Consider the following 24,240-nt stretch of genomic DNA (forward strand, 5'->3'; position numbering starts at 1 on the left):
AAAATATCATTTGAAGAATCATAGATGACTCTACCTAAAATAATTAGCTTCCTCTTTTAAAATATCATTTGAAGAATCATAGATGACTCTACCTAAAATAATTAGCTTCCTCTTTTAAAATATCATTCGAAGAATCATAGATGACTCTGCCTAAAATAATTAGCTTCCTCTTTTAAAATATCATTTGAAGAATCATAGATGACTCTGCCTAAAATAATTAGCATATCATTTGAAGAATCATAGATGACTCTACCTAAAATAATTAGCTTTCTCTTTTAAAATATCATTCGAAGAATCATAGATGACTCTGCCTAAAATAATTAGCTTCCTCTTTTAAAATATCATTCGGAGAATCATAGATGACTCCGTCTTCAGTAACGAGTTTCTGCAAATTCTTTTTGTTAGCGTTCCTGTATTGGAGATTCTGTAACGTCCGTCGTTAAAGGTAGACCAAGGCGCAGCGTGGGTTGGGTTCATCATATTTTATTTAACGGTGAACCGGCAAAAAAAAAAAAAAAACAATGAACGAAAAGTTTTGCAGGCTACTAACAGCAATACAAAAACAAGATCCCACAAACACAGGTGGAAAAAAGCTGCCTAAGTATGGCTTCCAATCAGAGACAACGATAGACACCTGCCTCTGATTGGAAACCATAGAAAATAAAACATAGAATGCCCACCCACTTATCACACCCTGGCCTAGCTAAACAGGTCAGAGCGTGACAGAGCGTGACAGATTCAGGAAGAATTTTGTGCATTTTTCTCCATATTCCATCCAGTTTGCTTTATTTATGTAATAGATTACATTAGATCATTCTAGAATAAGTTCCTCAAGTTCTTTTAGTTTTTCCTCTAACTTATTTTGTATCTCTGTAGTATCGTTTTTATTGCTTTCCTGTATTTCCCTTGTTAGTCTTGTTTCTTCAGCCAGAAACGGCTTTTTTATTATTGATGAATATTGAATGACCCCTGAAGGTACATTTAAAGGTATCCCAAACAATAAGGGGATTTACTGAACCTATATTATACTGGAAAAATTCAGTTATAAATTATTTTGTCTTAGTTAAAAATAGGTTGCCCTCCAGTAATCTTTGATTAAATTTCCAATATCCCCGTCCACGTGGAAAATCTATAAGAGTTATGTGAATGCCGATTAGATGATGATCTGATCGCATTCTGTCTCCTATTAACTTTTTAAACCTTTGATGCAAGAGAGAATGAGACAAGAAAGTAGTCAAGACGACTAGCTTGATTAAGTCTCCTCCATGTATATCTCACTAGGTCTGGGTTTTTTAGTCTCCAAATATCCACAATTTCGAATGTGTAAATAATATTTCTGATTTCCTTAAGGGCACGGTGATGATAGTTTGTAGAGTGATTACCTTTACGGTCCATTGAGGTACTTAACACTGGTGTTATAGTCTCCTACCATAATGATTAGATCATTTGTTGCCTGTAAGTTTAATAAATTGGTATAAATGTTTTCGAAGAAGTGTGGATCATCCTGATTTGGACCATATAGATTAATGAGCCAAATGTCTTTTTCGTCCACTTTCATATTCAAAAGGATCCACCTTCCTTGCGAATCATTCCTGATTATTTGCACATTCAGATCGAAATTTTTCATAATTAATATCATCACACCCTTTGAGTTCCTTTGTCCATGATAGAAAATTATTTCACCACCGCATTCCTTTTCCCACGCAACTTCATCTAAGGATGTAGAGTGAGTTTCCTGTAAACAGTATATGTTATATTCCTTTTCTTTTAGCCACGTAAAGACTGATCTTTTCTTTTTATCTGCTAAACCATTACAGTTATAACTGGCTATATTTATTTCACCCCTTACCATAACTAGATACTATTCTCAGTCTAAATTGACCATAATTAGTGCTTGTAAAGTTACTGCCATCAGAGGTATTATGACGGTCAAAATTAGAGCTTTCAAATGTCTGATATTTAGAATTCAAGAAATAGGTTCTAGCAATATTTTGTTTATTCCCTAGCCTGTTTGCCTGTGAGCCAATGCCACAGATGTTAGAAAATTGAGACAAATTGTGTATAACAAATCTGAGTAGGTTGATGTGTATGATATTGGATATGATATAATGAGAGTGTGTATGATGTCTGTATAAGAGTAAGACCATAATGTGTGATGTCCAAATAAATAATAACTCTGCCAATTTGCATGTTTGAGTGTCTATGTGTGTAACATGTAGTGCATATAGCCTTAATATTCATAATTGTAATCCATATCATATCACCATCATAGTTGCATCATAATTTAACCTTTAACATCATTGAAAAACACATCCCAGCATTTCCATAGAAATTGACGTTTCACATGATCATGAAAGAGACCTTGCATTACTCTAGAGACGGCTTCACTACAGTACAATATGTTATTATTCCCCAATGCCCCTATTTTGATATCTTCCCCTTGCTTATTGTAAACATATATAAACTTGTAGAAAAACACATAAAAAAGATAGACAAACAATACACACATTAAATTATAAAACAGTTCTCGACAATAGAGAGGGAGAGAAGAGAAGAGAAAAGAGAGAAAGAGGGTGTGAGAGAAGAGAGCGAGATCAGGTGTGTGTGTGTATGTATAAGTCCATATGTGTAAGCGAGCATGTAGTTGAGTACGTGTGTGTTCATATCCACTTCATAATGTTCACATATTTTAAACAGTTCCCATACCTTCTTTTTTTTCGTAACCTGAAGTCCCTGTAGAATTTAGTACAGCCACAGTGTTATGGAGCTGTCTCGGAAATAGCTGTCCATCTATAAAGAGTATGTCCACAATGATAAAGGCACGCCTACCATCCATCCTTTGTTGTCTTTGTACCGGATACAGTCTCTTACGACGTTCGTTTATCTCCTTTGGAAATTGGTCATTGAGACCGAATTTGATCCCTTTAAGCTCCCTTCCTCTGCTTTTGATCAGCTCCTTTTTGTTGGTAGTGTTCAAATTTTGGGATGATCGGTCGGGGACCCTTGGTCTTGTCGCTCCGAGCTCCAAGTCTGTGTACTCGGTGGAAAGCCACCTTGTTTACAGTCTATATAGGAAGTTTCAATGCGGATTTCATGAATTCTCTGATCGCACCCTCTGGATTATTGGATGCGTCCTCAGGAATACCAGAAAAAAAATTGATTTTCACGCATGCTACGACTTTGTGTCTAGTAGCGTCTCCTTCATCACCCTGTTTTCCCTGAGTAGACAATCCATGTTGGAATCGTGTATTTTTACCTTGGCTGTGAGTGTCTTGTTTTCTCTTTGGAGTTTGAGAATTTCACTCTGGCTGAACTCCAAACTCCCCCTCAGCCCTGCTACCTCCTCACACAACTTTTCCATTGTTGCATGGATTCCAGCCAGAGCACTAGCCTCTACCTCAATGGTAAGTAAATCGTCCGTGTCTGTAGATGAATCAGTTTTTTTTTGCAGGCGAGCGAAAGCTCGGGAGAGAGGTGGGAGTGAGGTGATGGTACCTGTACCAGACAAGGGGAGATAAACCAGGGTAGACAGTGAACAGATCACCAGGTAGAATCCAAGCAACAGTGCAGCAGGCAACGGGAGTAGGTGTCACACCCACTTGGGAGAAGCTTTTATTTCTGGAGGCAGATTTCTTGTAGAAAATGCCAGTGGATGGTCTCTGAAGAACGGGACGGGGCTTCAATGCCTCTGGATTTGGGCGGGGTAGCATGTGAGACTCCTGACATTTGTTGGGCTCAAAGGCTTCGACAACTCTCACTTCACAACTCAGTGCTAATTGAAGTTGTATCTGGTCTGTCTGGTCTGTCTCAGTTCCAGGTTGGATGGTGTCCTCAGGTCTCTGCAGTTTGTTTGCCAGAGCACCCTCTGTATAGCTTGGAAAAAAGAATCCTTGGCAGTAGTAAACCTTCCAGGTAATTTTATCCAAAATTAGGTTGTAGGTTTCGAGTTTTGATCTGGAGTGAAGGTTATGCTGTGGAGGGTAGCATCCTATATACGTCCCTGCCGACAAATCCAAGTTTATCTAACTCCAAATCTATATTTTTGTAAAAAAACATGTTGAGAAATGCGAGAGCTCACATGCAGTTATGTCTCCCTCTCTCTACAGCCAGGCATTATATGTAACAGAGCGTACCGGCCCCAAAGTCTCCTCTTCACTTCTCTCTTGCTTCAAACATGCCTCAATTAACACCTGACTAAGCATGTTCTGCCAATATCTCGACTGACAATGTGAGACAACGGGTGGAATTTATTTGAAAATTGGGGTAGGTTAATCTTATTAATCTTAATAAGTGAGGTCACTTTTACGGTTATTTTCCAATGAGTCTTGGTAGCACCTCCTACTTGCAACAAATCAAACTATCCAACATCCCTCAAGGCTTACATTTACCTATCAGGTTAACCCGATCAGCTGAGCTGTGAGACATTAGGATACCGAAATCCTAGTATTGCTTGTTTGTAAATGGGGAGTGTTGTGGGTTTTCTAGAAAGCTCAGAGTTCATCCCAAATGGATGACGTGTGGAGAAGAGAAGCCTCTACTGCTCAGTCTGGTCCTCCTGTCCTAGATGCCCCACAGCAGCCTGACCTTCCACAGCCCACAGGCTACATCCCCACATCCCTCCATTCTGCCTCCTGCCCAGCCATGCAGGGATAATCCCAGGCCTAATCCCAGCCCACCCCTCCACAGCAGGGAAATCAAGAATATGCAAAATAGAATAGAAAGAAAAACACTCCACATGTTTAGTATCTCAGTCTGATCAGGGGTTTAAGGGTTCAGCAGAGCCACGGCTCAATTACAAGACCAGCGACGAAATCTGCTTTCGAAAGTCCACAATGACAAATAACAACTGACTGAGGCGATCAAGGAATTAGGATCTCATGGGAACCAGCGAGGAAATCCCAGTCTCTGCTTAGCTTTCTAACACGGAGCAGGAAAAATACTGGGATTGTGCCTATCTGATAAGACTAATGAGCAGTCGACACAAAAGTGAGAGAAGGGAGGCAGGGGCCCCTCACCCAGCCTCTAGCTCAGTCCATTGGGACTGATTGCGTCACATGGGCAACTTCTCTTTCGAGGAGCCTATGAAGAGGCTCTAAATATGGAATATCAGAGAAAACACTGATGCTCCCCCACTTTGAGAGGGACAGGTACAAGGAGTTAGTGCCACTGACCAATTTTTTACTGATGGCCATTGGCTAGAAGGTCAAGGGTTATACAGCTGAACGATGTAACCCAATATCTAGGCTAAATTTGCACACTACTAAATTATGTATTGGCCATGCATACTAAATAGCAGGCTAGATAGGATACTGGGACAAAGTTGGTGATTCAACACATATCCCTAACAACCTCCTCCAGTTCAGCCCCATGGGACATCTCTCCTCTCTCCTCTCTCCTTTCCATGTTCCTGTACTCATCCTCGGCCTGGTTTCTCTCCTCACTCCTGCCACAGCTCTCCTCCTCTCCTCTCTCAGCCCATCTCCTCTCCTCCCCCAGGATAAATGGAGTAGCCGTGAACCGAGGGAGGAGGTTGCTGTGCCCTCCCTGGTGCATGCCACGGTGACTGTGGAGCTGAAGCACCCTGGTGATTACACAATAAATCACACAGAAAAAGAGGAATTAGAGCGAGAGAGAGAGAGGGAGAGAGAGACTGAAACTAAAGTTACAGCACTGGGTCTCCTCCTCCTCTCCCAGACCCATTTGTTTGTTCTGTCACTCAGCCCATTCACCCTGCAAATTACATGGCCGCTTTCACCCACTGGGGTCTTCACCCAAGCAAGAAAGGTTAGAGCAGCTCTCTTATCCCCGCTCCTACACTGGAGATAAATGTCCTCTGTCCATGGCGCTGAATAGCCTACCTACTTAACTACCTCTTGCAAAGATAGCTTTAGTAGTGAAATGGGCTTTCTTCAGTGTACAAGGTATAGTGAGGGGACAGGAGAGATTTACAGAAAATAGGTCTACATGCAGTATCCTTGATTAGAACATGTAAAGCAGGCCCTTATTTTTGGTGAAAGTGTGCCGTTTGCCAAAGCAACCAATCACTGAATGAATGGTTCTCAAAGTCAACCTAAATTGCATAAAGCATTTGCATCTGCTATGCAATAAATGTATGTCAATCTATATACCTATTAATAATACGGATATCTCACGGTAGTTCTGCTTTTCTGAGCCTCGCCCTGGTCTCTTGTCATCGCTTTAGAAAACCTTTGCAGAGGAAAGAAGGCTAAAATAGGTCTGTGAGCAAAGGGCCCCTCCCTTCTGAGTGTATGAAAGGCTCCACCACTGTCCACCACATAGTGTAGCTACTGCAGAAGTGAACCCGGTCTGCAGCAGCACATGATCTACGCAGGGAAAAGTCAAGCTGGTTCTGCTCACTGGCTGAATATGAATTTAATTGAAGGCTGCATGATTGGGCGGGAGCCAAATGATATCTTCTTCATGACATGAGCAGAAACACTGCGTATAATCATTACTGCATTTGGTGTCAGAGGCAGAGCACCAGAAATCACAAAGCACTTTTCTAAAAGCCTTCCTGAAACTAAAATCTTACTTCCAATTACACGCTTATCATCTGTTGACAAATGCTGACGAATGACCTTTGTTACTTTCAAGCAGGATTCAAAACATCTTCTTCCTCAATTCCAACAGCTTTTTGATAAGTCGCTCAGCAACAACAACAAAAAACTCTGTGGGTGGGAAGCGATGCAGAGAGGGGAAGGAAACACGTTTTTCTGTGAATCATCTTTTCGCTGAGTCCTCCTCTCCCTTTCTCTGTCAGATGATCAGAGTGCAAGCTTCCTTCCGTCAGCTATCTGTGTGATGCTGAGCACCAGGAGGTGCAGCAGAAAGCCTGGGAAAGACTGGCCCTGTGTTTCCCTTTCATCAGAGCAGAAACACACATGAAGGCCCAAACACGATCAAACGCTGGCAGGCAAGCATGGTGGTGGGAGCTAATCTAAATGTGGCAATGCCAGAGGCGAAGCCTTGACAGGGCCAGGCTGGGCAGAGGTCCTGCCAGATTGAACACTGGCCCACCTAATCAGGCTGGCTTAAAATATATATTTTTTTAAATAGGAGAATAAAAATTAAAAAAAATGGTTAGATCTAATTAGTTATATCACAATCAGATGGTACCCCCCCACACACACACGTACCTACTAGGTAGCTAACAGTGCGCAATTAGTTTTGACCCTCTGCAATTCTTTGCTCATGCAAACTAGTCACAAGTTATGGAAAAACAAAGTTCACTTTTTAAATAGCCACGGATGGAGGATAAAGACAACACCTGCTCCACTACCTCCATCGGCCAAGCTCAATCTGTCAGAGTCGTTGTCAGCCCATGAGGAGATTAGCATGGCTACCGATTTCACTTCCACAGCCCAGCTAGCTCACCATCGGCCGGCCGCCTAGTCACGGTGTGTCACAAGCGTCGATGAAAAGTGACCAAAACACAGCGGGTATAGTGCTCATCTTCTTTTATTACTTAATAAAGTGAACACTTAAACGAAAACAATAAACCGACAAACAACAGTTCTGCAAGGTACACAGACTATGCCAAAAGCAACCACCCACAAAAACACAGGAAAAACAGGCTGCCTAAGTATGGCTTCCAATCAGAGACAACGAAAGACACCTGCCTCTGATTGGAAGCCATACTTGGCCACACATAGAAAAAGAAACATAGAAATAGAAAACTAGAACTAAAATCCCCTAGAACCAAAAAAAAAAAAAACACACACAAAACAAACACCCCCTGCCACGCCCTGACCAACTACAATTACAAATGACCCCTTTACTGGTCAGGATGTGACACGGTGAGCATGCCATCACGAGTCCACCTGCGGAATTGTCTGCAGTTGACGAACCACCCACACAACCACAAATGCAATTGTTCCCCACTAAAGAGATCAATGGAAAATCGCTATGTTTCTCGCGGTATGGACAGTTTTATTACCAGGAATGCAGTTCGACAAGGGATGCTGTTTTCTGTCAAATGTGTAGACATTTTCCAGAGGCCCTATGGAAGGCTCATTTGTTAGAGACGGATATGCTTCAAGCACCAGTCTAGAAAAAAAAAATATATTCTAAGCCTACAGTCCAAGCCATTGCAATCAACAGCGGGGTAATGTTTTCAATCAACTTAACCGTGAGGCCATGGACTATTCATTCGAAGAGAGAAATCGCAATCAAAATATGTTTTTGCATTTTATCACTGCACTTTTCTGCTTCCCCTCTCTCTCCCTCTCCCCCTTCTCCCCCTCGTAAGGGACAATGCATAAAGTGTATGTTCACAGTGTTACTCAGCTAAAATTGGCCACAATACAAACCACTTCGTTATTTTAACACACCACTATAAAAACAAGGCCCATAGGTTGAACTGTGAACTGTGTGTTAATTTGAAACCCTGCTCTTCTTACAGCAGCTCATATCAATGCCTGGTTGCTTGGCACTCTCGCCATTATCGAGAGCAGCTTAAATTGCCTCCATGTTTTACATTACCCATTCATTACCTAATTTCTACCAGCATGTTAAATGTGCAACCAGAGGGAAAAAACTCTAGACCACCTTTACTCCACATGCAGAGACACGTACAAAGCTCTCCCTCGCCCTCCATTTGGCAAATCTGACTATAATTCTATCCTCCCGATTCCTGCTTACAAGCAAAAATTAAAGCAGGAAGCACCAGTGACTAGATCAATAAAAAAGTGGTCAGATGAAGCAGATGCTAAACTACAGGACTGTTTTGCTAGCACAGAGCGGAATATGTTCCGGGATTCTTCCGATGGCATTGAGGAGTACACCACATAGTCACTGGCTTCATCAATAAGTGCATTGATGACGTCGTCCCCACAATGACTGTATATACATACTCCAACCAGAAGCCATGGATTACAGGCAACTTCCGCACTGAGCTAAAGGGTAGAGCTGCCGCTTTCAAGGAGCGTCAATACAGGACTAAGATCAAATCATACTACACCGGCTCCGATGCTCGTCGGATGTGGCAGGGCTTGCAATCTATTACAGAACAAAGGGAAGCACAGCCGAGAGCTGCCCAGTGACGCGAGCCTATCAGACGAGCTAAATGACTTCTATGCTCACTACGAGGCAAATAACACTGAAACATGCATTAAAGCATCAGCTGTTCCCGGACGACTGTGTGATCACGCTCTCCGCAGTCGATGTGAGTACGAACTTTAAACAGGTCAACATTCACAAGGCCCAGACAGATTCTCAGGATGTGTACTCCGAGCAATCGCTGACCAACTGGCAAGTGTATACACTGACATTTTCAACCTCTCCCTGTCTGAGTCTGTAATACCAACATGTTTCAAGCAGACCACCATAGTCCCTGTGCTCAAGAACACTAAGGTAACCTGCCTAAATGACTATCGACCCGTAGCACTCACGTCTGTAGACATGAAGTGCTTTGAAAAGCTGGTCATGGCTCACATCAACACCATTATCCTAGAAACCCTAGACCCATTCCAGTTTGCATACCGCCCCAACAGATCCACAGATGATGCAATCTCTATTGCACTCCACACTGCCCTTTCCCACCTGGACAAAAGGAACACCTATGTGAGAATGCTATTCATTGACTACAGCTCAGCATTCAACACCATAGTGCCCTCAAAGCTCATCACTAAGCTAAGGATCCTGGGACTAAACACCTCCTTCTGCAACTGGATCCTGGACTTTCTGACGGGCCACCACCAGGTGGTAAGGATAGGTAACAACACATCCGCCACGCTGATCCTCAACACGGGGGCCTCTCACGGGTGCGTGCTCAGTCCCCTCCTGTACTCCCTGTTCACCCATGACTGCACGGCCAGGCACGACTCCAACACCATCATTAAGTTTGCCGATGACACAACAGTGGTAGGCCTGATCACCGACAACGATGAGACAGCCTATAGGGAGGAGTTCAGGACCAGGACAACAACCTCTCCCTCAGGAGGACAGAGCACGCCCACATTCTCATCGACGGGGCTGTAGTGGAGCAGGTTGAGAATTTCAAGTTCCTTGGTGTCCACATCACCAACAAACTAACATGGTCCAAGCACACCAATACAGTAGTGAAGAAGTCACGACAAAACCTATTCTCCCTCAGGAGACTGAAAATATTTGGCATGGGTCCTCAGATCCTCAAAAGGTTCTACAGCTGCACCATCGAGAGCATCCTAACGGGTTGCATCACTGCCTGGTATGGCAACTGCTCGGCATCCGACCGCAAAGCACTACAGAGGGTAGTGTGTACGGCCCAGTACATCACTGGGGCCAAGCTTCCTGCCATCCAGGACCTCTATACCAGGCAGAGTAAGGCACTAAATATTGTCAAAGACTCCAGCCACCCTAGTCATAGACTGTTCTCTCTGCTACCGGACGGCAAACGTTACTGGAGCGCCAAGTCCAAGAGGCTTCTAAACAGCTTCTACCACCAAGTCATAAGACTCCTGAACATCTAATCAAATGGCTACCCAGACTATTTGCATTGCCCCCCCCGCCCTCTTTTACGCTGTTCCTACTCTCTGTTATTATCTATGCATAGTCACTTTAATACCTCCACCTACATGTACATATTACCTCAATTACCTTGACTAACCGGTGCACCCGCACATTGACTCTGTACCTGTACCCCATATATATGGCATGTGGAAAGGAGTGGGTGTGTTGAAAGGAAAGTAGTGGACGTGTGGAAGGGAGTGGGTGTGCCGAAAGGAAAGTAGTCGGCGTGTGGAAAGGAGTGGGTGTGTTGAAAGGAAAGTAGTGGACGTGTGGAAGGGAGTGGGTGTGTTGAAAGGAAAGTAGTCGGCGTGTGGAAAGGAGTGGGTGTGTTGAAAGGAAAGTAGTGGGCGTGTGGAAAGGAGTGGGTGTGTTGAAAGGAAAGTAGTGGACGTGTGGAAGGGAGTGGGTGTGTCGAAAGGAAAGTAGTGGGCGTGTGGAAAGGAGTGGGTGTGTCGAAAGCGCTCTGCTATAGGTTAGACGGTTTTGATTGAGCTGCAATTCTTCCCACGCAACTATACCATACCGCAAGACTTTGGACTTCTGTTAGAGGATGAGTCTAAGTCGTATTTCACTGTTATTTTTACACAAACAATTGTACATTTTCAGTTATGAAACGGACAATTGTTTATTTTTTATGAAAAGTACTAACGACGGCTGTACTGTTGCTTGTATGTGTAGTATGCATGTGCTTAATGTGACCCTGATATTGGCGACTAGGTAGCTACTTCCCACGCCGTTGAGGGACAGTAGTGCTTGGCAAACGGGAGCACCTTTGCAAAAGGTTCTACCTAGAACACTCTATGTAGGGTTCTTCATAGAATCCCCTGTAAAATGTTATACTTAGAAACCTCTATGAAAGGTTTTAACAAGATCAATCTAATCCTCTAAAGGTTCTTCCTAGAACCGTCTAGGAAGAACAAATTTGTACAAATTTGCCTAAAGCTGCAGTGTGTAACTTTGTGTCCTACCAGACCAAATTCACATAGAAATGTGAATTATAGATATGCCATTCTCATTGAAAGCAAGTCTAAGAAGTGGTAGATTTGTTCTATGTGCAGCATTTCTATGTGCTTGGCAAACGGGAGCCAAGGACACTGTGTTGTTGCCGTTCATGATCTCCCCCATTGACTGTATGTATGTACTGTATCAAGGTGACAATCAATATTAGTTATTTCCTGTGTAGGCTGCTAACTTACTTGAAATAAAATCAACGGAGGGGATAAAAAAATTCCATGTTAGCTTCCGCCGGCGACACAATGATACAGCTGCCCAGTGGGAAGCACCTCAGGTCAGTAAGCATCTCCATACAGCACAACTGAACTAGTCATTACCACTGGCTTATCAACTCGTCGTGCAGCCCAATCAGCCACGCAAAACGGTTTTGAGCGGCAACAAATCTGCCCAATTAGCTGATTCTCTTTCAGTACACCCACTTCTTTATACACACCCACTCGCCCATACTCTGATCGTCATTTTGGGCTGCAGCTACCCATACTTGCCCGCATGGCCTGCTGAACTAGATCAGTGGTGGGCTGGGGCTCAGGTGACATGAGAAGTCGAGAGAGGCTCACGTGATTAAGTTGGCTGAAGCTTTGGTGTAAATATTCAAACCACATACACAGCTGATTGATATTCATGTTTTTCACAGACACAAAACAAGTCTGGTTAATATCACATATGCTAATAACCTTCCACAAATAGGATTCCTAAAATCTAAATATCTGACTTTGTCAAATGTCTGTTGTTATTTCAGAAACGTGGGCAGTGTAATCATTGGATCAGGGTGCTTCTGTATCCGAGGAACTAACCACTTTTATTTCTCAGACTTAGATGAAAACAGATGAAATGCTCATGCTCCATTTTCATAGACACGCAGCCCTCACTAACAAGGGTTCAGAATGTACGACTACCGCGTGTGACTACACTGGCAAAACAGTCTTGATTATGACTTATCATAGAAAACAGAGAACCGATTCAACTTTTCTCTGATCATAGCTAGCTACGCCGACTAACATTTCTCATGCTCATCATCCGTGGAACAGAACGTTTTGTAATAATGTTCAAAAACTCTGATATGGACTATCACTCGCTCCACCAGAATAACTTACACATTCAAGGCTAAATACATTTTGGGAAGCAGAAACATGACAAGAGCTTGAACCTGGAACAGACAAGCTGCCAACGAGAGTATAGTTCAGCAAAGAAAAGTATAGTTCAGTTCAGTACAGTCATGTAATGTACTGTAGACTAGAATAGAGTGGAGTAGAGTTCAGTACAGTACACAGTAGAGCACACTATATAAGACCATACATACATCCTGTGTATCAACCATATATATGATCATACATCTATATACTGTGTATCAACCATATATACGATCATACATACAGTATACTGTGTATCAACCATATTTACGATCATACATACAGTATACTGTGTATCAACCATATATACGATCATACATACAGTATACTGTGTATCAACCATATATACGATCATACATACAGTATACTGTGTATCAACCATATATACGATCATACATACAGTATACTGTGTATCAACCATATATACGATCATACATACAGTATACTGTGTATCAACCATATTTACGATCATACATACAGTATACTGTGTATCAACCATATATACGATCATACATACAGTATACTGTGTATCAACCATATATACGATCATACATACAGTATACTGTGTATCAGAACCCTCCTGACTGCTCAGTTTGTCCTCTACTGGGTGAGTCCATATGGGCACTGCTCAAAAATAGTGCATTATGTAGGGAATACGGTGCCATTTGGGATGTACACACAGTCTCTCCTCATGCTGCCCCGCACAGCGCATCTCTGTGGGACAGTCAACACCAGGCACCAGCCCTCCATGTCCCTGTCCCTGTCTCTTTCGGCCAAATCCCAATCGAAAGATCAATCTGTGACGCAGAGCTCTCCTACGTGGCGTTTACCCCTCTAATACCGTATGTCCAACTGTGGTGACTGGGCCGTTGGACCCAGGGGGCAGAGGGGCTGCCAATATCACCGTCACCCAATATCCAGAGGTTGAAGAGTGGCTCATCGTGGCTCACAGGAGCAGGCCGCAACACACAGGTTCACAAAGGAGGGACTGGTAGAGGTCAATAGAGGGAGATGAGGCAAAGAGAGAGCGAGAGAGAGAGAGAGAGAGAGAGAGAGAGAGAGAGAGAGAGAGAGAGGCAGAGAGGGAAAGAGAGGCGGCGAGGGAGAGAGGCGGCGAGGGAGAGGAGGCCTACAGATGGGGTTTAGAAACAAGGATGAGAGATGGCACCCTGCTGAGGCAATCTGAATTGACAAAGGCCCTGAAATATTCACCCCATCCCCCTTTATCAGACCACATCAATCCTAGAGAGAGAGAGAGAGAGAGAGAGAGAGAGAGAGAGAGAGAGAGAATCATTGCTTCAGGTATCCCTTGATATTCCTCCCACCTTGGCAGTAATTCAGGCCCTATTAATGGCCGACCCTAGAGGGGTATGTGTCCATTACCCCCGTCCCCCAGATACGCTGTGATGGCCACAAGAGAAATCTTCCCTCCCTCAAAGCTATAGGGTCCAGTTACAGTGTGATGTGGCAAACTGGAGCTTAGCAAGAGTGATCTCCTTTTCTCATTGCCTGCTGATGGAGACCTGGGGGTACATTGTGTCTGTGTGTATCTGTGTCTCTCTCTGTGTGTGTGTGTGTGTGTGTGTGTGTGTGTGTGTGTGTGTGTGTGTGTGTGTGTGTTGCTTGTAATTCTCAAGGGCTGCACTTCTCCCTCCCAGCCAGGCTGAAATGGGCAAAATGACCCAGCTGCACTCCTCTCTACAGGGACGGGGGGGATGGGGGGGGGTTACACAACTGATATCACCACCTGGTTCCACAAAAGCTAGATGTGATCACGTCAGCCCCCTGGGAGAGGCAGGCCAGACCCGCACTATTACACAATATGCCCATGGAAATCACAACAAACTCCTTTCTGAAATTAAAATTGAGAATACTTCCAGGACAGCCTTTGTTGAGAGCCTTTGAACGAGGCTTATTCTGAAGGATTTGGTGAATGATTAAATGCAAATGGCCCATAGTCCTGTAGGGTGCCTGATATACATGTGATGAGCTGGTTTATAATGAGTCTGAACACATTTTTTGGTCACATGAAAAGATCCCCTCAATAGATCAACAACAACAGCAAGACTACTAGTCTACCTCCAGCCCTCAGCCATGGTTACCAACCACAACGCATCTGCCATTCTGAGGCACCCCTTCAATAAGCTATTTGCAATATTGGCTCTGGAATTAAAGCCAGACTAAGTCAGTGGCACAGATGGAACTATCCAAGCAGAAGATACATCTGCTTCAAATGTTGCGTTGACAACCCAAACACAATTCAACATCCAGTTTGTCTACAAATTCATCTCAACCAAAAATAAAAGTTAAAGAACAGGACTAAATCTAATCTTATCAAACTTTAAATAAAGTTTACTTTGATTTAGTCCTATTCTTTAACTAAGATTTTTGGTTGAGATGGAGACGTGAATCCAACATACAGTATTAATGATTGACGTGAAGATTACATTTGAAACCAACCAAAAGCCTGAAACCCTAGGCCTATATGTACTCTCTATTTTTTTGTTGAACCCTGGGATGACTTTGCAAATGCTACGTAGGCCTAAATAATACAATTGATGATATACGACTGATAAAGTATGGTTACATTTCATTTGCATTGTTAAACCTTCCCCTTTAGAATGACTTCAACTACAACGGTGAATCTATTTAGCCATTAAGACATCTCTTAATAATAATTCTCACGATAGCACACTTGTAGTAGTCAGTGACAAATAGAAAAGCTAAGCAGGGCTTGGACAAAACCCTGGACAAGAAACCTACTAAACAAATAGTTGTCGATCAACTCTCCAGTAATAGGCTGCCCAGCCTATTGTTTGTTTTATCTGAAGGTCCAATGTAGGTTTCAAAAGGTACAAATTCAACATGCTGTATTTCATACAAGGTTTGTCTATGATGAAAGTTGGTTACAATGACGGCATAATCCTGTGAAATTGCGCTCAAAACAACAGCTTGAGTTGATGAGTTCAACCATTTCGTGCCCAGTGGGATGTTACTGAGACGTTCTATGTCAATAAACGTAATAACTTAATAATACGACTTAATAATAATACATGAAATTAATCATAAACTTAACCTAATTGGCTCTTATGAAGCCCTACATAACGTTGCTTTGGTTGTCATGTTCAGATGACATGTCCTTGGCCAGCAGCGTACCACCCTGCATCCCACTGCTGGTTTACCACTGAAGCTAAACAGGGTCAGTCCCTGGATGGGAGACCATATGCTGCTGGAAGTGGTGATGGAGGGCCAGTAAGAGGCACTCTTTCCTCTGGTCTAAAAAAAGATCCCAATGTCACGGGACAGTGATTGGGCACATTGCCCTGTGTAGAGTGCTATCTTTTGGATGGGATGTTAAACGGGTGTCCTGAGTCTTTGCGGTCACTAAAAGATCCCATGGCACTTATCGTAAGAGTAGGGGTGTTAACCCCAGTGTCCTGGCTACATTACAATCTAACCCTCATACCATCATGTCCACCTAATCATCCCCAGCTTCCAATCGGCTCATTTATCCCCCTTCACTATTCTCCAGGTCGTTGGTGTAAATGAGAACGTGTTCTCAGTCAATTTACCTGGTAAAATAAATAAAAACAATTGACCACCCGTGGTTGGACTAACGGAAAGGCTGACACATTTCTCTTTTCTTTTTGAACAGCATCCAGTGTTACAAGCAGCTTATAATTGCCACCAGCGTAGTCTACTCTATTCAGCTTTGGCTGAGGGATAAGGATAAGGTTATTAGGATATGGATAAGGTTGTATGTCCTGTCTTGAAAGTTCCTACATTTTACATCGACAGGTGCAGTCATGAATTATGCAAATAGGCCTACAATGGAAACCCAGCCAAGTTGAGCCAACTCCAGAGTGGTCCTCCCGACACGGTCTGAAATGTCAAACCTGACTGGCTGTTTCGCCTGAGAAACGGGAGGGAGAGCAGGGTGATATGAGTGAGACAAGCCAGTCCGCTGTTCTGCTCCGTCCCATTCAATCTCCAGACTCCTCTCTCTCTATATATATATGAAGAGATGTCTCCCGACCCGACCTAACCTGCTGCTGGCTGCCCAGTGCCCACAGACAGACACGCGCACACACACACACACACACACACACATACACACACATAGGCACGCGCGCAATAAAATCCCAAGTCCGTAGCCTACCTTCCGTGTGACAGCTGGAGGAGAGGATGGTGCTTGAGGGTCTGAAGAGGTAAGGAAGGTACCGGGAGAAGCATTTCATATTTTTTGTTGTTGTTGGCTGCGCATCACTATCAAGTACACATCGTCTACACCCACTGCACTGACAGAGCGGAAAGAAACAGAGCGCTGGAGACAGAGCCCATAGTCTTCGGCATCACTTTTACTCGGTTTATATCAGCGGGAATCCTTCCTTCGGGGGTATAGTAGCAGGAAGAGAAGAGAGGTCTCCACGCGCGATGGTACTCTCGTAAAACATTGTTCTTCCCCCTAGTCGCCAAGCAGGACACGTCAATATGTTATTTTGCTGGAGTCGGGCTGCGAGGGAGGGAGGGTGTTGACGGAGGGAGGAGGACCGAAGCATCAGGGTTATTTCAGGGGAGGCTGGGGAGCACCTGCTCTGTCTGTCGATAGCCGCATGCTGCCTCTGTTGGCCGCTCGAGAATTGACTGTTATGCCTGTGAGTGTCTCTATTAGTATCGGCAGGAAAGTTTCGAAGCCCGTTTTGAAGAGAGAATATAGCCTACGTGCGTCTGATAAATAAATGTAGACTATTTATCGTAACCATGTCAGTTATCACTCCTTATTGAGACGAGACATTTAATGATACTGATGATGATGGGTTTATAGAATAATTCGCCTGTGGTGCTTTTACTTCAAGCATATTCTCCATGTAAAAACCACACTATGTGGGTCATTAGGGCACTTGAAGTGTCTGGGTCTGTGCTCTTGGGAATCCCTGGATAACTGGTGAAATCTCCAGTCTGTAGGCTAATGAACTGGGTCACAAAGCATCAGGACCAGGACTGCGAAGGCCATATAACAGTCATTCAGTTCACTGGGGTGTCAAACTCATTCCAAGGAGGGCCGAGTGTCTGCGGGTTGTAGTTTTTTTCTCTCCTTACAATTAAGACCTGGACTAGTGGTTCCCAACCATGGGGTACTTGGACCCCTGGGGGTACTTGAGAAGACTCATGAGACCATAGGCCTACTGATAAAATACACGAGGTGGTACTTCAGGGGTTCTCCAGGCAGAGAAAAATTCAATTGGTGGTACAATAACCCAAAACGATTGGGAACCACTGACCTAGACAACCAAGTGAGTGGAGTGCCTTACTAATTAGTGAACATAATTAATCAATCAAGTACAAGGGTGGAGTGGGATTAAGATGTCGGTAGCGCACAAAGGGCGATAGTGGGTTGCACAGGGAGAAGTGTTTGGAGAATGGGAGCGATTGGAGAAGATGGCAGAAAAGGAAATAAGGAAGACAGTGGAGCATATTATGAATAAACATGGAGTGGAGGATTACACAGGCCTTCTGAAAGGTCTGGTGAAGGAGAAGATGATGGACAAGAAAAAGAAGAGAGAACAGTGGAAATGGTTATAAGGGAATATGGAATGATTTCACAGAACTTTTGGAGGAACTTGAGGAAATTGAGAGTGACGAGAGTGAGGATAAATTAGATGTGGTGGCAGGTGCTGTAACGGCCTGTCTGAAAGAGTAGACCAAGGCGCAGCGTGGTTAGTGCTCATCTTGTAATTTATTAAGCAGAGAACACTATAAACAAAGAAACAAAAACGACAGCCCACAGTTCTGTCAGGTTAGACAACTAAACAGAAATTAACCACCCACAAAACCCAAAGGAAACAGGCTACCTAAGTATGGCTCCCAATCAGCGACAACGATGTACAGCTGTCCCTGATTGAGAGCCATACCAGGCCAGGACATAGAATGTAACCCCAAAACAAATAACCCCTTTTACTGGTCAGGACGTGACAGGTGCAGTGATAACTGTTGAGAAGAAGTTGAGTGTAGAGGAAGCAGTGTGGCGAGGAAATTTGGTGTCAAGTGCAAAAATAGGGATACGTGTTCCAGTAGCTCTGAGATGTAATCTGACGAGAAAGTCGATGAAGTTCCTGCAGTAAGGACCGCTGAGGTCGGCCTCGGTTCGCGGATGTAAAGGATGATTCTGGTCCAGTGGGAGTAAGATTTGTGGAGAGAATGGATCCTTGCATTTTTGCTGATCCATATGTGGTGGTAGGTTGGGTAGAGAAGAGGTTGGGGACTATTGAGTTGGTGAAAGTAACTAGGAGTGATGATTTATAGTTTTTCTTCAGCCCGAAGGGAGAGGGCACTCCGGATCACGCGATTAGGGACAATAAATGGGACTTGCTTTCCTCTCCGGAGCAGGGCACCGTTGAAAGGAGTGATAACGGAGGTGGCATTAAATGTTGAGGAAGATCAGTTATAAGTGAAAATTCCCGGTGTCTGTGACGCTCGCGGTTTGGTGCGACGCAGATCCGGTGGAGAGAGTGGGGAAACAGAGAAGACGTTGTCTGTCCTGTTGATGTAGTCTTTGCCAGATAAGGTTAAGGTACACTCTAAAAATTGTGGGTTCAACAAGGGTTCTTCAAAGATCCTCAAAGTTCTTCAAAGAACCTTAAGGTTCTTGGCACCGAGAATTGCCCACAAAATGTTCTTCCAATAACCCAATAGGAGGTGGGGTTAATCGAGGAACCTCCTTAGTTGGTGGGGGTTCTTGCAGGAACCTAACTGCCCAACTGAAACATTTGGATATGAAAGGACAGCAGGTGCAGGCACTTAACTGAAAAATGTAAAGATCTAAATTTAAGGTAAGGTTTGTCCCTTGTATGATCTAAATTGATATTGTTTTATGATGACATCATCTATATTTTCATGTGTGTGAATCTTTCTAAAAACAGAATATGGACACAATTCAATAGATATCAATCAACAAAGAGGTAAGAATATGTAGGCTATAAGAATATGTTGAAGACTAGCTGTATTGGGTGGAGATGACTGAACTGCTCACTTTTGTGTCTGTATCTGCAGGTATACAGACGAGGAGGCATACAAAGGTATGTCAACTGGTATTGGTATGTTATGCAGATCACATTTACCATCCTCCTCCCTTACCTCTTCAATGAATGTCCCATAGGCCTCTACATTATGGACAAGGTATAGCGTTTTTTTCATTCACATTTACCACAGAAACCAAGGTATGAATACTGTCGTGTGCATGTTTTGTTAATCATCTGTATAATTACAATTTTTTGGGATTCACAGACTTCACCCTCCTACACCTCTGATGAATATAACAGGAAACCTATTCGATAACCATGCACTGCAAAATCATTCTGGCTATGGATATGGAGAACATCAACACATTAACATCAACAAGCCAGAGGATATACCCATTCGACGTGGGTCTCTGCTGGAAGTTTACCTCATATTTGGATTTTTTAATTCTGCTTTACCACTAAAATCATAAGAAACACTGACAACTAAAATATTGTGCTATTGTTGTTATTGTTATGTGTATTATTATTAATAATAATAATAATAATAATAATAATAGGGGGGGTAGTTAAAAAATCTACCCCAAAAGGTTCTTCGAGGATCCATTAAAAAAGGCATTCTTTGAAGAACCCTTTTTTTTTTAAATGACTAAATGTTGTTGTGATCCTGTTGTGGACGCAATTTAGTTTATTTCGTTCAAACAATCCTGTTTTTAAGCTCAAAAGACTGCACTCTCGGGAGAATTTAATAATAAGAGAGATGGACCGGCTCTCTCGCGGGACTCCTCTGAAAACACAGCATATGGCCAGCTACTGATGATGTTATACAAGCAGGCTATCTACTGGAGGGATTAGAGTGGCAGGGGTACATCTCTCCTGAGTTATTAAAGGTGTGTAGTGTGTGGCAGCCACCCAGATGTGTCATTTATTGGAGTGCGGTATTGAATAATGACATTCTACAAACAATGACCATGCAACGAGCAACTTTTTATTCTCTGAAAGGCTTCTATACCATTGTTTGAAACATTACGCCTTAGAAAACTGCATCCACTTACAACTGTGGTACACCCAGTGTACATAACGAAAATAATCGAATCCAACGAAGCATATGATAAGGTGATTAACTCTCTCCTCAGAGAGGAATAGTCATCACCATCATTAGCAGCTTGACACCACCACACACACCCTGGTGGGGTTCCATCTACTAGGCTGTCATGACTGGGTTTCTCCTACTGATTAGCAGGCAGATCCAGTTCCCATTGTTACTAACCTAACTGGGTTTTTTTTCTATTCTCCAGGGTTTGGAGAATCTGTCTGTTGCTCATGTACAGTACCAGTCAAAAGTTTGGACACACCTACTCATTCAAGGGTTTTTCCTTTATTAAAAATGTAAAAATGATGAAATAACATATGGAATCATGTAGTAACCAAAAAAAGTGTTAAACAAATCAAAATATATTTTATATTTTATATTCTTCAAAGTAGCCACCCTTTTGCCTTGACAGCTTTGCACACTCTTGGCATTCTCTCAACCAGCTTCACCTGGAATGCTTTTCCAACAGTTTTGAAGGAGTTCCTACAAATGCTGAGCACTTCTTGGCTGCTTTTCCTTCACTCTGCGGTCCAACTCATCCCAAACCATCTCAATTGGGTTGAGGTCGGGTGATTGTGGAGGTCAGGTCATCTGATGCAGCACTATATCATTCTCCTTCTTGGTCATATAGCACTTACACAGCCTGGAGGTGTGTTGGGTCATTGTCCTGTTGAAAAACAAACTATAGTCCCACTAAGTGCAAACCAGATGGGATGCTGTATCGCTGCAAAATGCTGTGGTAGCCATGGTGGTAGCCAAGTGTGCCTTGAATTCTAAATAAATCATTTACAGTGTCACCAGCAAAGCAACCCCACACCTCCTCCTCCATGCTTCACGGTGGGAACTACACATGCGGACATCATCCGTTCACCTACTCTGCGTCTCACGAAGACACAGAGGTTGGAACAAAAAATCTCAAATTTGGACTCATCAGACGAAAGGACAGATTTCCACCGGTCTAATGTCCATTGCTTATGTTTCTTGGCCTTCTTCTTCATTTTGGTGTCCTTTAGTAGTGGTTTCTTTGCAGCAATTTGACCATGAAGGCCTGATTCATGCAGTCTCCTCTGAACAGCTGGTGTTGAAATGTGTCTGTAACTTGAACTCTGTGAAGCATTCATTTGGGCTGCAATTTCTGAGGCTGGTAACTCTAATGAACTTATCCTCTGCAGCAGAGGTAACTCCTTTCCTGTGGCGGTCCTCATGAGAGCCAGTTTCATCATAGCACTTGATGGTTTTTGCAACTGCACTTGAAGAAACTTTCAACGTTCTTGAAATGTTCCGTATTCACTGACCTTCATGTCTTAAAGTAATGATGGACTGTCATTTCTCTTTGCTTATTTGAGCTGTTCTTGCCATAATATGGACTTGGTCTTTTATCAAATAGGACTATCTTCTGTATACCACCCCTACCTTGTCACAACACAACAGATTGGCTCAAATGCATTAAGGAGGAAAGAAATTCCACAACTTAACTTTTAACAAGGCACACCTGTTAATTGAAATACTATTCCAGGTGACTACCTCATGAAGCTGGCTGGGAGAATGCAAAGAGTGTGCAAAGCTGTCATCAAGGCAAAAGGTGGCTACTTATTTAAAATATATTTTTGCTTACTACATGATACCATATGTGTTATTTCATAGTTTTGATGTCTTCACTATTATTCTACAATGTAGAAAATAGTAAAAATAAAGAAAAACCTTGGAATGAGTAGGTTTTCTAAAACTTTTGACTGCTACTGTATATCATTATCATCATTAACATCCGCTCCCGCTCTCTGCCTCTGTCAACATAATACAAAATGGGGAAGCTCTTAAAAATTGTGTGTGTGTAATAAATGACTTGCATTCTTTGGTTAAGTCATCTACAGGGTGTCAGCTTGGGAGCCAAACTAGAAGGGAGATACATTGTGGCTGCCCATATGGACCATGCTCTGCTTTACAGTGCATGCAGTCGATAGTTGGGGCAGCAGTTAGGACGTTTGTTTCTTTGTGCTGGGTGAGTAGTGATTAATTAACGGATACTTTTACATGATTCATAAAAGGATGGTGAGGAAGTTGCACAATGAGCTGTCCTTTCCTCTTCAGGTGTGCAACATAAAAAAATCATTGATAATATGAAAATTAATTTTACACGACTATTTCTTTGTTAATTTGTACATTCTCATATTAGCTCTCTATGAAATAAAATCTGACACAGCAGAATTAACTGCAGTGGTCTTAAGCGCTGAGGAAACCAAAGATAAGACAAGTTTGGCTAGAATTGCAGTCTGTCTATTTAGACTATATTTATGTTTCATCTGCAATATATACTATACTTACTAGAGAGAGCCAAGAAACTCATACACAGACTAGTCTAGCACCAGGATGGGCAACTTTGATGGGGGTGGGGGCCACAGAAATTCTGAACTCGTCATGATGGGCCACAGTGGCTTGCGTCTGCATACCCACATCCATACCCACACATGCCTTTTGGGGGTCCTAAGAAAAATGTTGTTGCTCCCATTGCAAGAAAAACATATTCACCTTTCATCCAGGAATCATGGTAGCATCCACATTAATGCAGTGGTGGAAAAAGTACCCAATTGTCATACTTGAGTAAAAGTAAAGATACCTTAAAAGAAAAAGACTGAAGTAAAAGTGAAAGTCACCCAGTAAAATACTACTTGAGTAAAAGTCTAAAAGTATTTGGTTTTAGATATGTATTAAAAGTCAATGTAAAATCGCTAAAATATACTTATATATCAACATTTTAAGTAAAAGTATGAATAATTTAAAATGTATTATATTAAGCAACCCAGACAGCACGATTTTCTTGTTTTTATTTTATTTACGGAGAGCCAGAGGCACACTTCAACAGTCAGACATCATTTACAAACGAAGCATTTGTGTTTAGTGAGTCTGCCAGATCAGAGACAGTAGGGATGACCAGGGATGTTCTCTTGATAAGTGCGTGAATTAGACAATTTCCCTGTCCTGCTAAGCATTCAAAATGTAATGAGTACTTTTGGGTGTCAGGGAAAATGTAAGGAGTAAAAAGTACATTTTTTTCTTTAGGAATGCAGTGGAGTAAAAGTAAAAGTTGTCAAAAATATAAATAGTAAAGTAGTAAAAGTTGTCAAAAATATAAATAGTAAACTATATATACCCCAAAAAATGACTTAAGTAGTACTTTAAAGTATTTTTACTTAAGTACTTTACACCATCGCATTAATGTAGAAGGGTTTAGAAACATATTCTATTCTTATTTACAATAAAAGTGACTTCAAAATGACATTATTTACCATTCATTTGTATTGGGCACAAAATACACAACCAAAACAAATTGCAAATGCATCCAACAAGTTTGTAGAGTCACAAGCTTGATGTATTCATTGCATGCTAGGAATATGGGACTAAACTCAATATTTTGACCTAAAGCTTTTTGAGAAAAAAAAAGTATTACTTGTTAAACAAAATCTCTTTCTCTGAGCAATTG

At 42.5% G+C, this 24,240-nt stretch overlaps 1 protein-coding gene across 1 annotated transcript in view; it reads right to left on the minus strand.

The window, feature by feature from the left end:
* Positions 1–17,188, minus strand: part of LOC106567445 (serine/threonine-protein phosphatase 2A 55 kDa regulatory subunit B beta isoform) — an 88,792-nt gene extending 71,604 nt beyond the window's left edge. The window contains exon 1 of the mRNA XM_014136708.2: positions 16,813–17,188. Coding sequence (XP_013992183.1) covers positions 16,813–16,891 — 79 coding nt within the window. The 5' untranslated portion in view covers positions 16,892–17,188. The remainder of the gene's footprint in view (positions 1–16,812) is intronic.
* Between the last annotated feature and the right edge of the window lie 7,052 nt (positions 17,189–24,240).

The sequence above is a fragment of the Salmo salar genome, chromosome ssa13, assembly GCF_905237065.1.
Source record: "Salmo salar chromosome ssa13, Ssal_v3.1, whole genome shotgun sequence".
Classification (NCBI taxonomy): Eukaryota; Metazoa; Chordata; class Actinopteri; order Salmoniformes; family Salmonidae; genus Salmo; species Salmo salar.